The sequence below is a fragment of the Zootoca vivipara genome, chromosome 2 (assembly GCF_963506605.1).
Source record: "Zootoca vivipara chromosome 2, rZooViv1.1, whole genome shotgun sequence".
Classification (NCBI taxonomy): domain Eukaryota; kingdom Metazoa; phylum Chordata; class Lepidosauria; order Squamata; family Lacertidae; genus Zootoca; species Zootoca vivipara.
In genome coordinates, this window is record NC_083277.1 from 95,479,452 (window position 1) to 95,500,942 (window position 21,491).

General features: G+C 44.3%; 1 protein-coding gene across 2 annotated transcripts in view; it reads left to right on the forward strand.

The window, feature by feature from the left end:
* Window positions 1–16,638: 16,638 nt before the first annotated feature.
* Window positions 16,639–21,491, forward strand: part of PGS1 (phosphatidylglycerophosphate synthase 1) — a 35,509-nt gene continuing 30,656 nt past the window's right edge. Inside the window, exon 1 of one of the 2 annotated variants that reach the window (XM_035104216.2) lies at window positions 16,639–16,808. In XM_035104216.2, the coding sequence (XP_034960107.1) occupies window positions 16,666–16,808 (143 nt within the window). In that variant the 5' untranslated portion in view covers window positions 16,639–16,665. The remainder of the gene's footprint in view (window positions 16,809–21,491) is intronic. The other variant, XM_035104212.2, reaches the window with a different exon arrangement.

Below are 21,491 nucleotides of genomic sequence, written 5' to 3' on the forward strand. Positions count from 1 at the left end.
GTCCCTGCTGGAGGTTTTTATAGAGCATCCGCCAGCCCCGCCTCCTGCTTCCAGGAACTCAGCTTCCTCGCGAGCGCGCCCTAGGCAGGCAGCCAGCGGCCAGCCCATTCCGGGCAGTGAGGCCTCGCTCACCACCCTCCTCCCCCGCCCGCGCCGCCGCCTCGGTCCTGGCCGCGGCTGGAGCCCACCGCTTGGTTGAAAGAACTAGGAGGAGGGGTGGGAGTCACGTCTCCCCGGGCCAGAAAGGCTTGAGGAGGCTCGTGGCCGGGGGCAGCCACGTGGAGTTGCTCCGGGAAGACAGTCGGGTTCCACGCGGGGCACGGTGCCCTGGGTAGATGAGGGGCGCACAACACACGTCTGTCAGAAAGGTGAAAGCACCTCTGTGTGGACAAAAACCTCCCCACCACCATCTGTCTCCCGCGAAAAGAAAGTCCTTCCCATCACGAATGGGACGGGCGCTATAGGGAGTCGTGGACCCCCACCGCCCCAGGTTTGTGTTTGTCAGTCCCGGCGAGGGTAGTAATTTGCAGCGCAATCCTAACCGTTCTACTCAGAAGTAAGCTGTTGAATTCAGTAGGGCTTACTCCCGGGTAAATTGGATTAGGAGCGAAGCCTTAGCTTGCTAGGCTTAGTCTGTGAAGGGAGATGGGTGAAGCAGGCGATTTGCCTGGAATTTTGCTTGAGACTAAATGCATTCTTAAGAACAAACGAGGAAGCCTCCTGGATCAGAAAGAGGACTCTATCTAGCCCAGCCCCGACACCCCCCCCCAACTAGCTGCTTCTGGGGGCTCCAAAAGATCAGCATAATGGCAGTAGCCCCCCCCCCCAATTGCCTCTCAGCAGCTGGTATTTCCCTCCCCCCCCTCCAGTTCAGGGTAAAGATCCTGACGATTATTCACTTCTAACTTAGATCAAACCACAGCTGGTTCTGCAGACCTTCCAGTCAGTGTTTTGAATTTCTTAGAAGACAGCCGTCATTTGAATATTGAACCCAGAAGTCAGATTTCCCAAGTATTGAAACTCCCTTCCCCCCTCCGCTAGTTCCCCTTTCGTATTCCGCTAAGACCAGGTAAAAAGGGAGAATCCGCGGAGGGGACGGTGTGGGGGGACGGGCACTAGAGGGCGCTCTTTCCGCCCTGGCTGGGATGTACCGTAATAGTGACGTTTGCCGGCTTCTGTTACACAAAAGGCAAGGGCTTGTCAGGTCACAGCAGTGACACTACCTAAAGCACAGAGATCAAACCTGGGAACTTTCTGGCATTGACTCAGTCCTCCAGCCGAGTTTCCTTTTGGACATTTGTGTGCTGCAAACCTATTTGCTCCTGGAGGACTAAGGTTGGGACATGGAAAGTACTTTCCCTCTGCAGCTGATTGGTTTCATCCTGGCCCTGGAGGTGATCCTTCTGCATTGAAATCCTGCCCAGGTGCTGCAAATACTCTCTCCTATCTCAGTGGACCTTGAGAAATCTCCCTGCTTAGATAACTAAACATAGCTGTCCAGTAGCATGCACCATATTATGTACATGGGTGCTTAATATTGTAAACAGGTCACTCATATACCACAAATGGGTCACTGGCAAGAGGTTTGTTTGTTTTCAATTTACTGGATTTTATGGAGAAATGATAAATCCAGATTAAATATTTAGGGGGGGATAAGGGGCTAGCATTTTGATGCCAATAACATTGTGTAGACAGTGCAACAAACAAACAAACAAACAAACAACTTATATGAAAAAAGCATCAGTAACTCCATGATAAACACCCCCCTGGAAGCACATTGAGGCTGCTTTGGAGCTCACACAGCAGTTGGGAAAATCTGCTTTTTGCTAGCCATTTCTCTCCACCCTCACTGCCCCTCTGTGGGTAAAAATGGGAGCAGGAGATGGATTTCAAGGAGGCTGAAACAGCAATAGGATCCTGTAAATATAACAAACACCCGGTATCGTATTCTTGGTCAGCTGCTGGTTTTCTGTTGCACAACTCATTTCTTCAATGCTGCAATTAAAATAACTTTCCCCCTCCAGCTAACTCACCCACGTATCTGCAAAGCAACCTCGGGGATAAACATAAATATCTCTTAGGAGAGCTAAAACATACACAAAGCATCCAGGGGAATCCTTTCTGAGTAGATAGTTCCTTGTGCCGCTGTCACTCGGAAGGCATTTGAGCTGGATGATGACAGAACCATCTAAGTATAAATGTTTTAAAGCAGTTGCTGCTCTGGAGAAGGTGTTCCTCCCTCCCTCCCTCCCATCTCCCCACCGCCACCCACTTAGCATTTTTGTAGTGTTTGGCAGAGTCACTCTGGACCATGGAAAGGTTTGGGGTTTAATTGTCCACAGAGTTCTAAGCTGTTTGTTGTCTTTTCAAACTTTCCGAGGGCTGCATTCCACCCTATCCTCACTTGCCCTTCCCAGAAGAGCTGCGGGGAAAAGAGGCGAACCCATGCCGAAACGTTTGGGAACAAGAAGGGCAAGAACCTCTCCCCCTTTCTTGTCTTGATTCGGTGCCTGAGGACTCAGGGAAACAGGTCAGGTTACTGGATTAACCAATGACTAGACGTGCTGCAGCTGCAGTTCTTAAAGGAAGGAGTTGGTTTTGCAAGAGGAACAAGAGATTGAGGTAGCCTCCCTACTAGAATGATGGGCTCCTTTAGGCTAGATGCTGGAATGGGTGCTTAGGCCAGCTGCTGGAATTTTCCCATGATGACATGAGGGATGTGATGTGTGAGCTGGGGACAGCAAAGGAGTGCATGGACTGGAGGCTTTTTGGTACAGTGGTTGTGCAAGAGCCACTTGGTGCAATAATTGTGTTTGCTGCAGAGATACCTGTGATTCCCACAGTGAACGCATAAAGCAAGAAGGGCAGGTGTGTGGCCCGGAATGCTTGGGAATATGTTGCCTGGGGTTCCCCAGGGCATGCCCACTGGGGTTATAGAGATATAAAGCTGCCCTTTGCAATTCAGGTATTTACTGCTGGAGGCCTGGGGCAGCTCTTAGGGTCTTCTCAGAAGATCAGTTTTAATAGCTCAGTAAATTCACAGTTCTTACGTATTTGCTGCATGAGATCCAGATGTCTTCCCTCAAGGTAGCATTTCTTTACATTTTTGCAACAGTCAAACTGCAGAGGGGGATGTGATTTCTTTTCCTAACACGTTTGTGCAAGAGCTGTTTGGAATACTGCTACATGAATATTACAGTCACCACCACTAGTGTTAAATGGCACAGTTCACCTCCCCCCCCAACTTGTGTAATTTTGTGAAGAAATAATTAAAAATAAATCAATGTCGTAATGCCTTCACTTCTTTGTGGGCATGCACTTTCCAGTGCTACTGGAGCTCTGCAGGGCATGCGCTTTCCAGTGCTACTGGAGCTCTGCAGGGTTCAATGAGTGGTCGTTGAAAGCAATGCTTCTTTTTTCAGATGGAGCGTGCCAGAGCGAAGTTCTGACACCTCTCAGGTGGGTGCCATTGTGGGCCAGTACCCCCCCCACCTGATTCTTGCCTTTACGTACTTCTGAGAAGCCCAGAACAAACATTTCTTTCAAGTAAAAATGGAAGCTGGTCAGTGTCTGCGAGTCTACACTTTTAGATCTGACTCCACCTAGCTCCTAGCCACAATTGGTCAAGCTACGGGGCAGGGCCAATTCATATTTCCAGGGGTGAACGAAGGTGTCGTGACACCCGGGGAGGGGCGTCGCTACATAGGGTGCATGTGCGCTGTAGCTACATATGACGCATGCGCTGTACATAGCAACAATGCATATGCGCTGTATGTAGCGGTTTGCCAGCAGCACCAGGATCCTCTGCTCGTGGCTGCAGCCGTGAACGGAGGATCCTCTACAATACATGCAACTGTAGCAGCAATGGAGGGATCCCACCGCCGTCTGTATGGCGCTCGAGCGGCGCCAGCAGCAAACTGCTATGTACAGCGCATGTGCAGTGGTGTTACAGTGCATGCGTGGGACGCCACACATGTGCTGTACATAGCGGTTTGCCACCGGCGCTGGGATCCTCTGCTTGCGGCTGCAGCCGCAAATGGAGGATCCTCCACATGTGGTGGTGGCACCAGTGCGATGGCCCCTGTTCTTGTTACCCCCCCCCCAGACATGGCACCCGGGGTGCACCCCCCGCCCCCTGTTGTGACGCCACTGATTTTGTTTTCTTCAATCTGTTTCCCCTGTAGTGACGGAGGGCTTTAAGCTTTCCAGCCAGGCCTCTACCATTGCGTGCACACGCACACACACACACACACACACACACACACTTGTGCAAGGGTCCTTCTAGTTCCTCTAGCCATCTGCCTGAATCTGAGAGAATGAGGGAGGCGAGGATGCATTTATTTGATCTGCACCAGAACCAGGGGCCACCCCGAAACCAGGGAGACAGCTTGCAATGTGCTCCTCAAATTCTTTTCTCCACCCCCTTTTTTAAGCATCCTTTGCTTGCTTGCTTTTTTGGGGGGGGGCAAAGTTTTTGTTCCTTTTCATTCTCTTCATTTGGACAAGACTTTGATTTGTTGTCTCTAATAGCTTCTTTGATTTTGCTTGTTAACCATGCTGGCACCCTCTTGACCCTTATGGTACCTTTTCTGATCTGAAGTACACTGCAGGTGAATGTCTAATAATATTTTTAAACATTTCCCAAGCATTTTGGAGTGATCTGACCCTCTTGACCTTGCCTTTCAACTTCCCTTTTACCAATCTCGTCACTGTGGGGAAGCTTCCTATTTTGAAATCAGATGTGACTGTGTTGGATTTTCTTGGCACTTACGTGTAATATTTAATTTAAAAGCACTATGGTCACTGCTCCCCGCTGGCTTGACAACACTTACATATTGCATCAGGTCCTGGGTGCCACTCGAGATTAAATACAGCATTGCCACCCTTCTGGTCGGTTCCATAACCAACTGTTCTAAGGCACAATCATTTAGGATATCTAGAAATTGTACCTATTTGTCATGACTGGAACACTTATGTAACCAGTTTATGTGGAGAGTAGTTGAAGTCACCCATTACTACAATATTGCCTCTGGGTTGCTTCCTTGATTTCATTTATAATGTGTGCATGTATCCCCACAGAGCAAACACAATCCAGCCTCCCTCTCCTTATTGTGGTTGTTAGTTAAGAGCCATGGCTACTACTTGTAGATCAAGTACTAAAAATCTGCATTGTTGTTTTGTTTAACTCGGGGAAAGTCTCTTAGTAGCCATCATTGCTTTCTTGTATGTAAAGGAGTTGGAAGACACATGCAATGAAATACTCATTGTTCTTTTCTACCTCCCTCCGCCATCAATATTCAAATACCATCAGGAAAGGAATGCTCAGCATTTACCTGCAAGAGAGAGAGAGAGAGAGAAGGAGAGAGAGAAGGAGATAGAGCAGGGGTCAACAAACTTTTTCAGCAGGGGGCCAGTCCACTGTCCCTCAGACCTTGTGGGTGGCCGGACTATATTTTGGAAAAACACACACACACACACAAAAACAAATTCCTATGCCCCACAAATAACCCAGAGATGCATTTTAAATAAAAGGGCACATGCTACTCATATTAAAACATCAGGCAGGCCCCACAAATAACCCAGAGATACATTTTAAATAAAAGGACACATTCTACTCATGTAAAAAGATGCTGATTCCCGGACCGTCCGCGGGCCGGATTTAGAAGGTGATTGGGCCACATCCGGCCCCTGGGCCTTAGTTTGGGTACCCCTGAGATAGAGAATGTCTGGAGTTTTGCAGCCAAAGACCTTCCTGCACCTCAGTCAGCTGGTGTCCTCTTGCCTAGGATATGAGATTTGACCTTGGGAATAGGCAATGTCTGTCTGCTTGACTTTGGCACAGACAGAATGAGGGAGCGGAAGGGAGAGTTTCCCTTGCCCCAGAGCAGCTGCCATAGCAAGCCAGGAATAAACACCAGCAACCAGTTCTGGGAAGTGAGGCTGCTGCTGCTGCTGCAGTAGCAGCTGCTCTGAAATGCAAACAATAAGATGCTGCCCAGAGCCCTTTGTGGTGCTGAAGCAGAATGCAGGAACATGTGAGAGCCAAGCCAGGTATTGGCTGAACGACAAGTGAAAATGATTCATTTCTGCCAATTAATCCTGGCAACAGACTGTGGCAACCCAGCCCTGAGGAGACTGAGCCCCATGTGTGGCATACTTGAAGTTCTGGCATTAAAAGAAATTTGGGGTGCTGAGTTTCTGCTCAGACTTAGGCCTCTCTTGTAGGAGTATTTGTTTGTCATATTTATGCATCAGTCTTTCTCCAAAATGCTATATGTAGTCTGCAGTCCATTCCCAAGTGCCTTCCCATCCAGGGAGGCCTGTGTAGAGTGGAATCCCACATACTCCTATGCAGAAATCAGCACCACAGTTTTAGTGGGACTTGCTCCCAAGTGTCAAATGGCACGTGCCACAAGAGAACCTCGGTCAGATCTTCAAACTTTATCTAGCAATGTTAAGGCAGCCCCAGACAGCCATGGGTAAGTGCGTGAAAGGGAGAAGCTCCTGTGTCAATAGAAGTTCCTGCATCAATAAGAGAGAAGGTGTTTAACCCTTTCTACCATGACATTTCCCCCACCTGACTCACAACTCACTCTGGGGTGGGGAGATCAGGAAATCCAAACACCCATGTGCTATCTGTTTTGGCCCTTGCAGTTCACACTGCATGTGCCTGACAAGAAACCTTTGTGAGAGTTTAAGAACCACTCCATCTAGTAGTCTTTGCCTCTACAGCTCCCATTTATGTAAGGCTGGAGTTGTCAACGTGGTGCCCTCCAGAAGTTGTTGGACTACAACTCCCATCAGCTCCAGCCAACAAGATAAGTGCCTGTGGATGATGAGGGTTAATAGGTAGTTCAATGACGTCTCGAAAGCTCCACATTGGCTACCCCCGATGTAAGGGGTTAGCCTGTATCAGAAGGAAAATGGTTAGCCCTTCTTGTATCCAGACTGAATGGGCTGCCATGATTAGACTAAGCAATCAAATATCTGATCTGTACATTATGATTCATTCCCACCCACCCCCCATCCCCATGGCCACAAAGGTTTATGAACTAAAGACTACTGTCAAGGATATGTGGGTCAGTGATGTCTTAGGAGGATTAACTTCTAGGAAGAGAAGTACACATTTGGCCCTGAGTGATGTGCCCCAAATATCTTGCAGTAGGGTATAAAACCTCACACTCCCATACTTTTGATTTCATGCCTCACACTCAGTTTGCTTCTTTGGGAGCTCAGTCTATTTTTGCATCCTTTTTTTTTTTTTTTGGTGACTGACGCAGGCAATTGCCATGGCCAGATCTGTATATTAGGCCAGCATCCACTCATCATAATGTCCTCCAGTTCCTTCAGACCCCTCCCTTCCCAACTCAGTGCAATTAATTCATACTTCAGTCCCAAACTCAATTATGTGCAAGTTCCATTGATTTTAGTGTATGGGGCATGTTGCCAGCTGAATGCATGTTTGCAGCCAAATCTAGTACCACCCTCATCTTTGTTTATTTCTATGTTGCCTTTCCATAGTGAAACCAGTAACAGCAAAAATTACGCATCTCCACAATTAAATCTTCAAAATTAAATCTTGACCTCCAAGCACTGACTTATTTCTGAAATTTACTAAATCTAAGAATTTTGGGAGACCTGCCGCCCTACAAACTCAACACATTTAGAAAGATCTAGCCTCCCTGCCAACTCAAAACAATACTTCATACTGCTTAGTCATGAGTGTCTCTTGTTTTCACAAGTTCTCTTTTAAAGCAGTTGCTCTGGAATTCCCCCCATTCCTCATCCTAACCTCCATGAACCTTGGACAGCCATTTCATATTACCTAGGAAAGTTGGGTGTGTGTGTGGGATAGGTCAGGAAGGAGACAGAACAGTGACATGGAAGAGTGGCAGTAGATTACAGTATCTGCTTATGAATCCCCATTTTAAGCATTATTGTGAATTTACTGGTTCCTATTGTGGAACCATTCATTCTGGCTTCCTGGTGGTGTAAGAGTTTGGGCGAGGCAGACCACTGCTGTGCTTTCCAATATGAGCTACCGTACATGTTTTCAGCACTTATTGGCCAGCAAGGTGGAAATGAGGTATATATGGTACATAAGAGGATCACAGGAGTAAGAATCAGGACCCAAACACTCAGAGAATTAGGAGATTTGGGTGTGTGTATAGTGTTCTGCTCTTTACTTTTCATCGTCTTCCAAAGCAACTACTCTATTCTGAACTTAAAAATGGAAAGCGTAATGCTGGTGGTCAACAAAAGAGGTTTAAAGACTGTCTCAAGGCAAATCTTAAAAAATGTAGTATAAACACTGACGACTGGGAAACACTGGCCTGCAAGCGCTCCAGTTGGAGAACAGCCTTTACCAAAGGTGTCATGGGCTTTGAAGAAACTCAATCTCAGGTCGCAAGGGAGAAACGTGCTAAGAGGAAGGCACACTTGGCAAATCCACGCCGTGATCAACTCCCGCCTGGAAACCAATGTCCCCACTGTGGAAGGACGTGTGGATCCAGAATTGGCCTCCACAGTCACTTACGGACCCATTGTTAAAACTGTGTTTATGGAAGACAATCTTACTCGGCTACGAGTTATCGCCAAAGAAGAAGGCACCTGCAGATTAAAAAAAAAAGTCAAAGTTGGTTTTCAACGTAGATGTTATGTGGCATCCCACCAGGAACCATGGAAATGGATGTATTTTGAAAGTGACAACAAAACTGTCTATAACACTGCAATTCTCAGTGGTCCTTGGGAAGACACAGTGGCCTAGTTCTCACATCACATTAGGCCATAGTTAAAATAATGGCTTCATGGGAATGAGCAGAATCTCAGGTACTTTGCTCCTCCCCTGTTCCTGTTTCTGCTACTTCGCTCCTCTCCTGTTCCTTAACTCCTCCCCACTGGCTTAATGTTACATGTGACCCTGAGCTTGTGGTTTGTTTCCCTCAACCAAACCATAAGTAGTAAGCCAAAAACAAACCATAATTACAATAAAACACTGGTTTCATATGTGTGAATTGGATTCTAGCAACGCAAGAGTCCTGTGGCAAATTAGACACTAATACATTTATTAAGGCAACAATGTTTGGACGCTACACCTTATTTCATCAGACACTCTGTTATTGTATAATATTCCAGACCATGGCGGCTGCAGAGCTTGGAACAAGTCAGGGCTGAAGAAGATGTAACTGGCAGAGCTAGGAGGATTGGTTTGTGCAAATATGGAAAGAGAAGGTGTATTCAGTATCAGAAAATACATGCTTTTGAACTGGATATCATTGGCATGATAGAGGGAGGGCCTGAGTTGGGTTTGAAGGTATAGATTGCTAATTCGATGTTACGTTGGATCAGGCAGCTGAAGAGCCATTGCTCAAAAAACACAGGTTAATCACATGGACTACTGCTATGGTGTTTGTCATGGGTAGATCTGATGGCCTAGTGAATTTGGTCAGACATTATGTAGTGAAGCTGCCTGAACGAGGTTTCTTGTCCCACTACTGCCTACAGCCAAAGAGAAACAAGTGGGGGGGAAACAAAGCAAGACAAGACTCTAGTCTGGAGCACATTTTTAGCAATCAGCCATGCCACAGTTTGCTGAGATCTCTTCTGTAGCCGTGTTAAGAAGAGTCACACATCTCCCCGCGCTTGAGGATCCAAAGTGGCAGGCAAGAGGCAAACAAAGCTGCTAGCCTTGTGGCAGGAATAAGTTCCTGTTCCAAAAACTCAGCCAGACTTGCGGAGGTTTGGAAACCAGTTTGTTTATTAGAAAATTTACACAGTCAGCCCCTGGGGAACCAGAATTGAGTCAGTCTCTGTTGGGCAAGACTCATGTCCTGCAGAAGGAGACTTCAGACAATTTACTGTTAAAAGCATAGAAATAAAATTCCACATGGGCTGATACTTCTTTTAGCTCTGCAAAGGACTTAGATTGTTCTCAGGTTCTTGTTGTCATGCCGATAAAGGGGTGGGGGCCTGGGTAGATTCTGCAGATGGAACCAAAGGAATACCCAAAGGACAAATATGGTATGATAGCTTTGATGGAAATGAAGAGCAAAGAAAATGCAACGGCCACATTGGCAGATATGATTTGCAGCAATTCTTTGGGGAAATATGAAAAGAATGCAGGGTTACAAATAATCTTCATTTCAATAAAGTGGTACCTTAAAAACCACAGTGAAATCGGAATGGCATGTACAATGTGGCTGAAGTTAAACACTTTTTAAAGGTATGATTGCTTTAAGGCATGTGCTTAAATCTCCCCATTCAAATCAATTGGACTAAATGGTGCAGGATTGTGTCCCAATCCTTTATTTTGAACAAATAGGTGGTCTAGATCATGGGTAGGCAAACTATGGCCCGGGGGCCGGATCCGGCCCAATCGCCTTCTAAATCCGGCCTGGGGACGGTCTGGGAATCAGTGTGTTTTCACATGAGTAGAATGTGTCTTTTTATTTAAAATGCATCTCTGGGTTATTTGTGGGGCCTGCCTGGTGTTTTTACATGAGTAGAATGTGTGCTTTTATTTAAAATGCATTTATGGGTTATTTGTGGGGCATAGGAATTCGTTCTTTTTTTCTGTCTTTCAAAATATAGTCCAGCTCCCCACAAGGTCTGAGGGACAGTGGATCGGCCCCCTGCTGAAAAAGTTTGCTGACCCCTGATCTAGATGGTTATATAACTGGAGTATAGCATTGCCCTGCCAATTGCCGGTGATCGCCCTTGCTGTGACTACATGGAGCTCATTGCCTTTGTATATTGGGTTACAAGCACTATTATTCAATCTCACATGGTTGGCTGCTTGCTTTTTATCTCCTGGCAATCTCTCAGGAAGGGTGTGAAAGAACACATTGCATTTGAGTGCTCTTCATATTCAAGGCTGATCAAATCTTTCAAAAACACCCACAAACACCCCTCCCAATCTAATGCAAATTGGGTGAATGCAAATGACTTGTTACATCTTCAGAGGACAAGTCATAAGTTTGTAAGTACGCTGACATGGTTGCTGGTCTGTTACTTATCAGACCTTGCAGTGACATTGAATTATTTCCAGTATCAATCAAATCAACAGTTTTAAGACTAAAATGACCTACTTTAATCAATTGCTGTGACCCCCCCTTACAACAAAGCACTTAATCTTACACACCAGCAGCATGCAAAATATGCCACAACATGAAAGGTACAGCGACAGAACACCCCAGATCTCAAATCCCCAACTATTTGATCTGGGCTATGCCAAGAGGGAGTCTCGCCTGGTTTCATAATTGACTGGCCCTATGACAGAATAGACCTGAAGCACATATATGTTGCCTGGGGAAAACAGGTTATTAACCTTTGCTTTCCATTTAGTTAACCTCTTGCCACATCTGAAAGAGAGTTAAGCTGGTTATTTATCTTTTATCTTAAGAAATCTTTTGGTCAAGTTACTTATTAAGCTAAATACATGATCTTGTCTCTTTATAATCCTATATGGGGCTGAGATTCCTTCTCTAAAAAAAAGTTAACCCAGAATAATTGTATTGGTTTAATAAACCATTAGAGGATCACAAGTCTGATAGGGAAATCCTAAGCAAGTACTGGTAAATCCTACTGACTTCAGTGTATGAAGGAAGGGCCCTAGCTTTTAAAATACTGTTGTGAGTTTTGGGAGCCTGTTAGGTTGTATGATGCCTGAGTCTCTTTTACTAACTGCCTCCAACAAGGGTTAAAATCTAATGGAGGATCATATTGTTTTTCTTATGTATTTTGTGTTTTTATATTGTATTTTTATGCTGTGAATTGTCCTGAGATCTACAGATGAAGTGCAGTAAACAAATTATAATAATTACAATGATAATAATAATGATAATAATAATAATAATAATAATAATAATAGTTGAATTAGCCAGGCAAGGCCCAAGTATCACCCAAGCGGTCCTTAAATCTGACAAACTGCTGTATGTTAGAGAGCAAATGGGTCACCTGGCTTGTGTTGGGGAGGACAACAGCCAGAGTAGAGTTGTGTGTAAGAGCTGGGCTAGAAGCAGGCAGAGAGTGAAAGTCATGCTTGATTTCTGCTGGAATCCAAGGCTGTGGCTATGGGAGAAGCAATGCCTCTAATACCTGTTTGGGTGTTAACGCTGTGAGCCCCTCCATCCATAGGCTCAGGTTGTATATACAGTGATACCTTGGTTGTCGAACTCAATCCATTCTGGGAGTCCGTTCAACTCCCGAAATGGTTCAAAAACCAAGGCGTGGCTTCCGATTGGCTGCAGGAGCTTCCTGCAGTGAATCGGAAGTTGCAGAAGCTGCGTGGGATGTTTGGCTTCTGAAAAACATCCGCAAACCAGAACACTCACTTCCGGGTACCCCTGGTAAGTGCCTGGAACCCCTGGAATCTTGCACTGCTCAGAAATTGGGGAGGAGTGCAACAATACTCCAGAGAAATAGAATGAACTCTCTTGCACAGTCCTTAGTGGTGCAGTCAGTTTGTTGCCTGCAACACCCACAAGGCCTCTGTGGAAAGAGCTCCCCTCACTGTATTTTAGTGCCCAACAGCTGCCAGATGTGAAAGCCACAATGGGGAAAAAATACAAGAAGTTCAACTGTGCTGTGATCTTTTAAAATGAATGCCATTGGTTTTGGTCAAATGCCCTTGGGCAAACAACTAGACAGAGATCTCAGATCTTTTGAGAAGCCAAGAGCATCTGGGAATGGCATGTCTTTCAGACAATTATTTTTGATGGTTTTGCCTTAGGGGTGAATCACAGACATTCTGGCCATTACAGCCCTAAGGCAGGATTTCCTGTCTTTCTTGGATCAAACAGGAGGCACAGACACCATAGCAATGAGTTCAGAAGCTGAGTGTGGAGAGTGGAGCAAGATCTGGTTTCAGCGCCTTGACTTGTGCACTAAGAAAATTCCCTGCTCTCCTAATTTATTTGAGAAGTTACTTGCAGATAAGCTCATTGCAAATATAGTTGCCAGGCACTGTGGATGAAACTCCCTCCCTTTCTGAAAGTAAAAGGTTTTCTATTGCTTTATGCTGGGAAGGCAGCTGGGGTTCTGTAAATAACTACTGAACCTTTTTCAAGATAAATAGAAATTCAAGCTGCCATGAAGTACAAAAATATTTCAGTGTGCCCTTATATGGAGTTAAGCAATCATTTTTCCATCTCACGCATGTAATTCTATATGGTGGTCCTGAGCTCACGTTTAACACAATGGAACTTAAATAAAAAAATTCCTTCAGTAGCACCTTAAAGCACAATGGAACTTAACATTTTAGGAAGCATGCGTAGGGTTAGTGTGACTATTGGTTATGCAAGAATACCGTGTTTCTCATATTATAAGACATGTCTTATATTTATTTTTTCCTCAAAAAAACACAATATGGCTTATTTTCAAGGGATGTCTTATTTTTTTCCTTCTCCTCCTGCCGCGGCCGGCATTGCTGCTGCGCCTATCACTATGTCTTATTTTCGGGGTATGGCTTATATTCCTTGAATGCTTAAAAATCCTGCTATGGCTTATTTTATGGGTATGTCTTAAAATATGAGAAACAGGGTATTAATTAGTTTTAGCCTATTCCCAAGGCAACTTAAGTGTTTCCTTATTTGGTAGTACTAACAGGTAAAGTTCCATTGAGACTTGCAACCCTATTTCCCCCCGGCTTCTCTTGCACTTAATACATTGTGCTGGGAGAAATGTTTTATTTTGACCACAACTTCCTTACATTGTTTCTTGTAGTGCACCATTGTTCATCTTAGCATCTAGCACTACTAGTATGCACTGCTTATCTTAGGATACAGTATTGCTGTTCTGGCATGTAAGATCTAAAAGGGGAAATCTAAACATACTGTTAACATTTCTAGAGTAAAAAAGAACCTATTGAGTTACACTTACATGCTGAAGGCTCTTTATCTGAGCATAGCAGGGATTTTGGCTGGTAAGCAAACTAATTATGAAAAAGCAAGTCATTTGATTTACAATGTAGTCTCTATAGCAGGGGTGGCAAACCTTTGGCCTTCCAGATGTTGCTGAACTATGTCTTCCATCAGCCCCAACCGGCGTAGCCAATAGTCAAGGCTGATAGAAAGTAAAGGTTTCTTACTCCTGACATATTTTATTAAAGGTAAAGGCACCCCTGATCATCAGGTCCAGTCTTGTCCGACTCTGGAGCTGCGGCGCTCATCTCGCTCTATAGGCCGAGGGAGCCGGCGTTTGTCCGCAGACAGCTTCCGGGTCATGTGGCCAGCATGACAAAGCTGCTTCTGGCGAACCAGAGCAGCACACGGAAACACCATTTACCTTCCCGCCGGAGTGGTCCCTATTTATCTACTTGCACTTAGATGTGCTTTCGAACTGCTAGGTGGGCAGGAGCTAGGACCAAGCAACGGGAGCTCACCCTGTTGCAGGGATTTGAACCACAGACCTTCTGATCAGCAAGCCCTAGACTCTGTGATTTAACCCACAGTGCCAATTAAATGTGTGTACTGCCCTTCATATGTAGATGTCAGGGTGGTTCATACAGCATTTTCATCAAGAGAAGGCAAACAATATAAGGTCTAGTGAGGGTATTATACATTTGAAAAACTAGCAAGAAAAAGTATCAGAAACCTGCAGAAAGACCTTTGTTACCAATTCCTCCAAAATGCATCTTCTGTATGCTATTATTGCCTAGTTTGCTTCTACCCCTTAACAGAACTGTGGCAGCAGCAGATTAGCTCAAACTACTGTGAAAACAGCAGCTACAGGGTAGTCCAAAACAATGGCAACTGTACCCTGAGATTCTGCCTGTGTCTGTTTGGTAGTCCAAAACAATGGCAACTGTACCCAGAGATTCTGCCTGTGTCTAACAGGCTTCATCTCCTTTAGAAACAGGTAGGTTCTCTGGACTGTGATGCAATAATCCTACCCTGATTTCACTCCTAACATTTAATACCAACCTGTCCTGACCTGAACCTAATTATTTGCTGTTGAGTAATCCTCCTTCAATTAATTTCAGTTCTATTAATTCTGTCTAACATTTGGAAGCATGCACATACTTCTACAGACACAACACGCAAACTGTTCTGTCAAGGTGGCAATGCTATGCACAGTTACTTGGGAGTAAGCTCAACAGAATTCGGTGGGTGGGACTGACCAAATGGACAGGATCGGATCATACATGTGGTCAGAAAACTGCTTGACTTTGGTTTCTTTTTTCTAATGCACATGAATAGTAGTCAGAACATGTTAGAACAAGTATGTAAGTTTTTACATTCGCAGAAAGAAACAAAAATACAAGGAAAATACACAAAGCAGAACCAGTATTATTATTATTATTATGATAACCTGCCTTTCTCCTCGTGCAGGACCCGAGGTAGGTCACAGCATAAACGAAAACATACAACTAAAAATACACAAATATAAAAATAAAGAACTATCACTATTAAAAACAGCAGTAAAAACACTCAAAACCATTAAAAAGGGCACATGTGCACACACAAAACACCACCACCCACCCTTAGAAGACCCTGTTGCTACAGCCAGTTAATGGCCAAAGGCCCGTTGGAACAGGTCTGCCTGTTGGTGAGAGGAAAGCAGAAAGGGGTCCAGCCCAGTGTCCTGCGGAAGGGAGTTCCAGAGTCTGTGAGCAGCCACCAGGAAGGCCTTTTTGTCCTCACCAAATGTACCTACGTAGGTGGCAGGACTGAAAGAAAGGCCTCCTGAGAAGATTTTAAAGCCTACCCAGTACTTCAGATAACCACGAAAATAAATACAACCCCAAAGAAAGCAAACTGTGCAGTACAGTATTATATAAATATACCATCAAAGCATAATATAATACAAACTAATAAACATTTCAACAGCCAGCTGGAAATTCTTCTACATTTTTTTAGAAACAAAGCAGCAGGAAAAAACACTTTTGAAACTGATGCAGCCAGCTGAGTAAACTTCCATGTCTGATGAGCATGAGTTTGGTGAACTTTTTTGTTTTGTTTTTGAGTTTGTTACATGTTGCAAAAGATTCCTTTCCATTTGTTTTCTGCGGATAAATTCACATGTGATGTGGGGATGCACAGAAGACTGCAGCAGCTGCTTGCAGGATGGCGGAAGGCATGATATATCTCGTGAGCTTTGTGGTCAGGGAAGATAGTGGTCGCTGACTAAGGGTTTCCAGTTCAGGCCACTTGCGGGTACAGCGCTCGCACGAGGATTTTAAGTTACAGGGAATAGCTGGTTGCAATCACGTGTACTCGGGGAGTAGGGAAAATTTGCAAGCGTATAAGCTTACAGCACACTTTCTCGGAGGAGAGCTCTACAAAGTTCAGTGGGACTTATGAGCCCTTGCTCTCACGTTAGCCAGCACTGCAGCCTTTGGATAAACACCACCTAGAATTATTATTATTATAACAACCCCGCTTTATTCTGTGGCTTTGCGAACAAGACCACGGCGGCGGGAGTGGCGCACTACAAAGCGGAAGAGTGCCGAGGGGGCTGGTCTTGAGACCTTCCTAGTCTATATTTTTCCTAAAACCCCACCATATCTGCCCTCAGGTGCCAGGGGGAAAGTGGCGCCCCCCGTCCCCTTGACAACGGCGGTGGACTTTTGCAGAGAGGAAGCGGCCTCCAATCTCTATGGCAGGAAGCGGAAGTGGTGGAAAGTCTGCGGAGCGCTCACCCGGAAACGGAAGCAGTCGGGTTTCCATGGCGGCGGCTGTGGTGGCTGAGGCTCCCGTGCTATGGCGGCGGCTGCTAGATTATTTGCCCCGGGGGAGACCTGCCTTGGCCGCGCTGTTCGGCCGGCTGTCGGACTGCCTGACCCGAGGCCGGGAACGCCGCGCACGCAGGTGAGGGAGGGTGGCCGGCCGGCCGGTTTTTCACCTGCGGCGGCTTCTGCATTTTCTTCCAGGGAGGACTCGCGCTCAAGAGATTCAGAGACTATCTTGGGCTGGGCGCCTTCCTAGTGGAAAGTAACTGTCGCTGAGGTTGCGTCGGCGTCTTGTTTAAGTGCATGGGGGGGGGGGCGGAGACTGAATGATAATCAGGGGCGGGGCGGGATAGTCCTTGAGGGTAAAGTCTGGGGTACCCCCTAAAGTGGGTATGGGGTGTACTGGAAGGAGGGCCAGTTGTAGTACTTGCGTGTATTTTTGTAGGAAGGGAGAAAAGAATAAGGTACTGTCGGACAAAGAGAAGCTGGTCGGCGTATATTTTTATTTGGTGGAAATGTGTACTCCAGCTGTACATAGAGATTTGCAGCGTGGCTAGCAGTAAACGCAACAAAGCAATCAGAGCAACCTAAGAGGAGCAGAAGGTAAAACCACAGCATTCCAAAAACCCTGGGACGATTTAAAGCCTGGTTCAGCTAATGTTTAAAAAAAGGATTGAGCTGGAGGTCATTTTAACTCATGTTTCTCCTGCAATCCTCAAAATGGAAACTCTTGTGTTCATGCCAAGTGGAGCCTTTTCGCATCATATGGCAACATTTGTGCTGCAGACAGGAGTTGGTGTTATGCTAGTGTTTCCAACAGCAAATGCATAAAATGTAGAGAACATACGTGCATCTTTAACTACGTGTGCCTGGGAACCCTAATTAGACTTGAGTTTCTTGATGCATGTGTGTGAATGTGTGTGTGTGTTTGCTGTGAGAAACACAGGTGTGCACACAGCAGTTTTTCATGTAAAGGTTTGCAGCTGTTATCAAATCTTCCTGCCCCCCACCCAGCATGGGGCTAAAAGGACAACTTTGGAATTCAGGTGGTTGTGTTTGAAGTATGGTATCTTGTGATAATGCCACAGTTTCAGCACTTCAGTAGAAATTAGTTTCCTTTTGCTAAAATTCAGGAAGCTTCCAGACCAAATTCAGGAAGCTTCCAGACCATTGCTGGACCATTCCAGAACAGGAAGCGGAGAAGGGGCTGGTTGATGCTACAGCAATGGTGGCGGCACCCACCAGCCCTTTCTCTGCTTCCTGGTGCTTAGTGAGGGAAGGCCGTGCCGAGCAGGAATGTCGCTGCCACTTTCTTTTTGTGAATTTGGTATTGACAGCCTGACATGTTTTATTATTGTGTGGAAACGCTATGGAAACAAAGATTTTTCCTGTACTAAAGCTGTTTACTTTGAATGTGATGCTTCTTGGAAATAGCATTCCATGATTCCTAAAAGCTTGGGAGTTGATTGTTGGCTTAATTCTTTTCCCTGTATGGTAATTTTTGTTCTTGTTCAAGCTTCTCCAGGTCTCCTCATCCAAGGACTAGGTTATCTCTTTTTGCATATAATGTGATGATGATTTGGTAGATTGTGCTTTCTATTTGAAAATCTCTTATTATGAACAATCTTGTTATACGGTACATCTGTGAAAGATTATGACATTTACAAATAGTTTCCTTTTAGTGAATCAGACTATTGATGCATCTAGCCCAGACATCCCCAAACTGCAGCCCTCCAGATGTTTTGGCCTACAACTCCCATGATCCCTAGCTAACAGGACCAGTGGTCAGGGATGATGGGGATTGTAGTCCAAAACATCTGGAGGGCCAAAGTTTGGGGATGCCTGATCTAGCCCAACATCCATTTTGATAGGTAGCATTCCCCCCCCCCCGGTACTTTGAGGACTGTTTTTGGAGCATTCCATGTTCGCTTTCATAGAGTTATGATCTCATGACAAAGAAAACAAAGAATAGAATTAGTTCAGAAAAACATACTGTATTTCAAATGTATTTAAAACCTTGTTGAAATTCCACATTTAAAAATAATAAATAATCATAATCAGGATTCTAAATTAGCAGAGCACCAGGCGCATTTGATGCATAAAAGATTCTCCATTTGCAAGCACCTGAAAAGTCTGGGTGCAATTTTTTGTGCCTGGCTGATATTCGATGATTACTGAAATGTATGTGCTTTGAAGCCTTGAAATATATGTTAAGGACAGACAATACCAGTATGTTAAGGAATTTAACAATAAAGAGTGGAGTGTTTTGAAAGCTGAAGTATGGTATAAATATTTTTCTTGTAAACACCAAATTAAACATGTATAATTTCTGTTAAAATGTGATATTAGCAATGTGTCACTTATGTGAATTGTGTATTAGTTTATGCTTATCAAAATAGTAAATAAAAAGTGTTGCTGATCCCTCCCCCCCCCATGGCAACTAGACATTGTTTTGGTGCCCACAACCCAGGTCCTAGGAGTCATTTGGCTCCTAGCTTTTCTATCCCAGTTTCTAACACTGCTCATAAATCCAACTTGCTATTGTAGCGCTTGGCAAGCTGCCTATCACACTTGAATTGACTTGGAAATAAGTGAAGCTATATTTTTCTACCCCCATTGGGAAATGGTTTGGCATATTTCTGATATCACCAAACACACTTCTGCCACTCTCTTCTTTCCCTCCTTAACTAGCTAATGCTGTGGTGCTGGTGGCAAGCTGGGAAGCAGCAGCAAGAATAGACTTTCCTTGCTGTTTCAGTTCTCCAGATTTGTAGTTTTCTCAATAAACTACTGATACTGTAGTAGCCTTTGGGAAAACTACCTTTGCCACAGGTAATTTTGCCTCGCGAAAGAATAAGGGAATAACTTCTGCTTGTAATTTGAGCATCAGCTGTGGGGTGGAGATGTGGAATGGCTGGGTGGGAAGTGAGTAGACTAGGACGTTGTCTCTGGGTTGGAGTATAGTCTGAACTTGAGGAGGGTTTAAGGGTAAAAATATACTTCTGGTATTTGAAGCAAGCACTGAGAGCCCCAGGGACTCATATTTCCAAGTTTCAGGATCTTGGTAATGTCTCTGACTACACATGCTTTGAATAGTGCATGGAGTTGGGAGGTGTCTCTGCTTATTGGCAAAAAAGGGATTAGCAGTAATACAAGGTGTGAGTGGCTGATTTACCATCTTCTTGCTATGACAAAGGTCCATCAGTCTGGGCTTAAAGATTGTGTGAGGTGTGGCTGGAGGGAGATTTAAGGCGGGGGCTACAGTTTGTGTGGGAGACTGGCTACATAGAACTAGTGGTTTTGATTTATAATTGTATATAACTATATGTCACCAAATCCTTATAACCTTTTTTAAAAAGTTAATAAATATTTAATAAAATAGAAGTGATTTTTGAAATTGATTGGCATTAGTTTCAGAGTTGGGCTGCAAAATTAAACCTTGTTCCTGCAAGTAAGTAGCCATGTTTATTTGACTTTTCTTGATCAATGAATCCATGTGCTTATTTTGCTCATTTTTGACATACAGTATTAGTGTTGCAACTATATTTATGTCCCGGGGCAGCTTATTCTCCACTTGTTTTATGATTTTCCTCTTGTACTGCAATCTTTTTTTATGTCAGCTATTTGGAAAGGTCCCCTCAGGCTTACTGCTGTTTCTGTAGCCATCTGGCAGCAGGCGTTTTTATTTTCTTCGGAAAGCTTAAAAATGCAGAAGTGAAGGATTGGAGAAGCACAGCTGTAGTGCTCATTTGGTTGTGAGTTACTGCGGAAGTTTGGCTGCTTTTTTGTTTCTGTGCAAAAGCATTTATAAATAATAAAAATATAGTAATGCTCTCAAACTTCACATAAATGTCAACTGCAGATGTAATGGGTTCAGTGTGAAATAATGAATTTTGTGCTATGACATAACTTCTCTCAAGAATTTACTTTGGAAGAATGAGACATCATTTTTGGCATGTGCCTTACTATCAGCCCACTCTTCACTCATTTACTTAACAATATACCAGAAACTTACCCTTTTCTGTTTCAGACAGTTTGGGGCAACCAAATTAGTAATGCCTGTGAATCAACGCTTTCTCTATTTTGCATCTCTGGTATCGGTTGCTCTCTTTCATATGTCAAATTTACTAGCATCTTGTAACGTAACTAGAACCAGTTTCCCCTGATTTGTGACTAAATTCAACTCTGGATTTCTCTTAGATGTTCATTTTTTTCTGGGGGGATAGGGGTACGTGTACCCCTAAACATTTTGTGAATCTTTACATGGTACTTTTATCCATTTAATATATTTATTTTTCTCGATTTGGACTATGAAATGGTGATTTTCTTTAGTCAAAATGAGAGCACCCCTAAACATTTTTTTTGACAAAAGCACTGGGTAAAATGATACATAACATACATAATAGATCCTAAGGAATGTCAAGGCTGTTTGCCCTTTCCAAGAACTATGGAAGGCAATGAAAAGTAGTATGGAGGAGATTGTAACTAGTGTGCTTTTTCTTGTTAGAACCCTTCCCTCTACCCTATTGTAATTTGCAGAATTCCTGAAAAGAGCTTATATAGTTATATAGTTGCTGCAATAGCTGGGTTATCAAATTGATAAGGTTAATAATATACATTAACATATTTTTGTGAGAGAATATATTCTGTTATAGTGGGAGTGATAAGCTACCGTTTTATCCTGGTTAATGGAGGAAACAGCAGGCTAGGACATCTCATTTGGCCATTAGACAATGACCTAGGGTCACACTAGGTGTGAAGACCTCCACAGAGCTTTTCATTAAGGGTGATTTGCAGTAACAGGATGCTATAATGGAGCCAT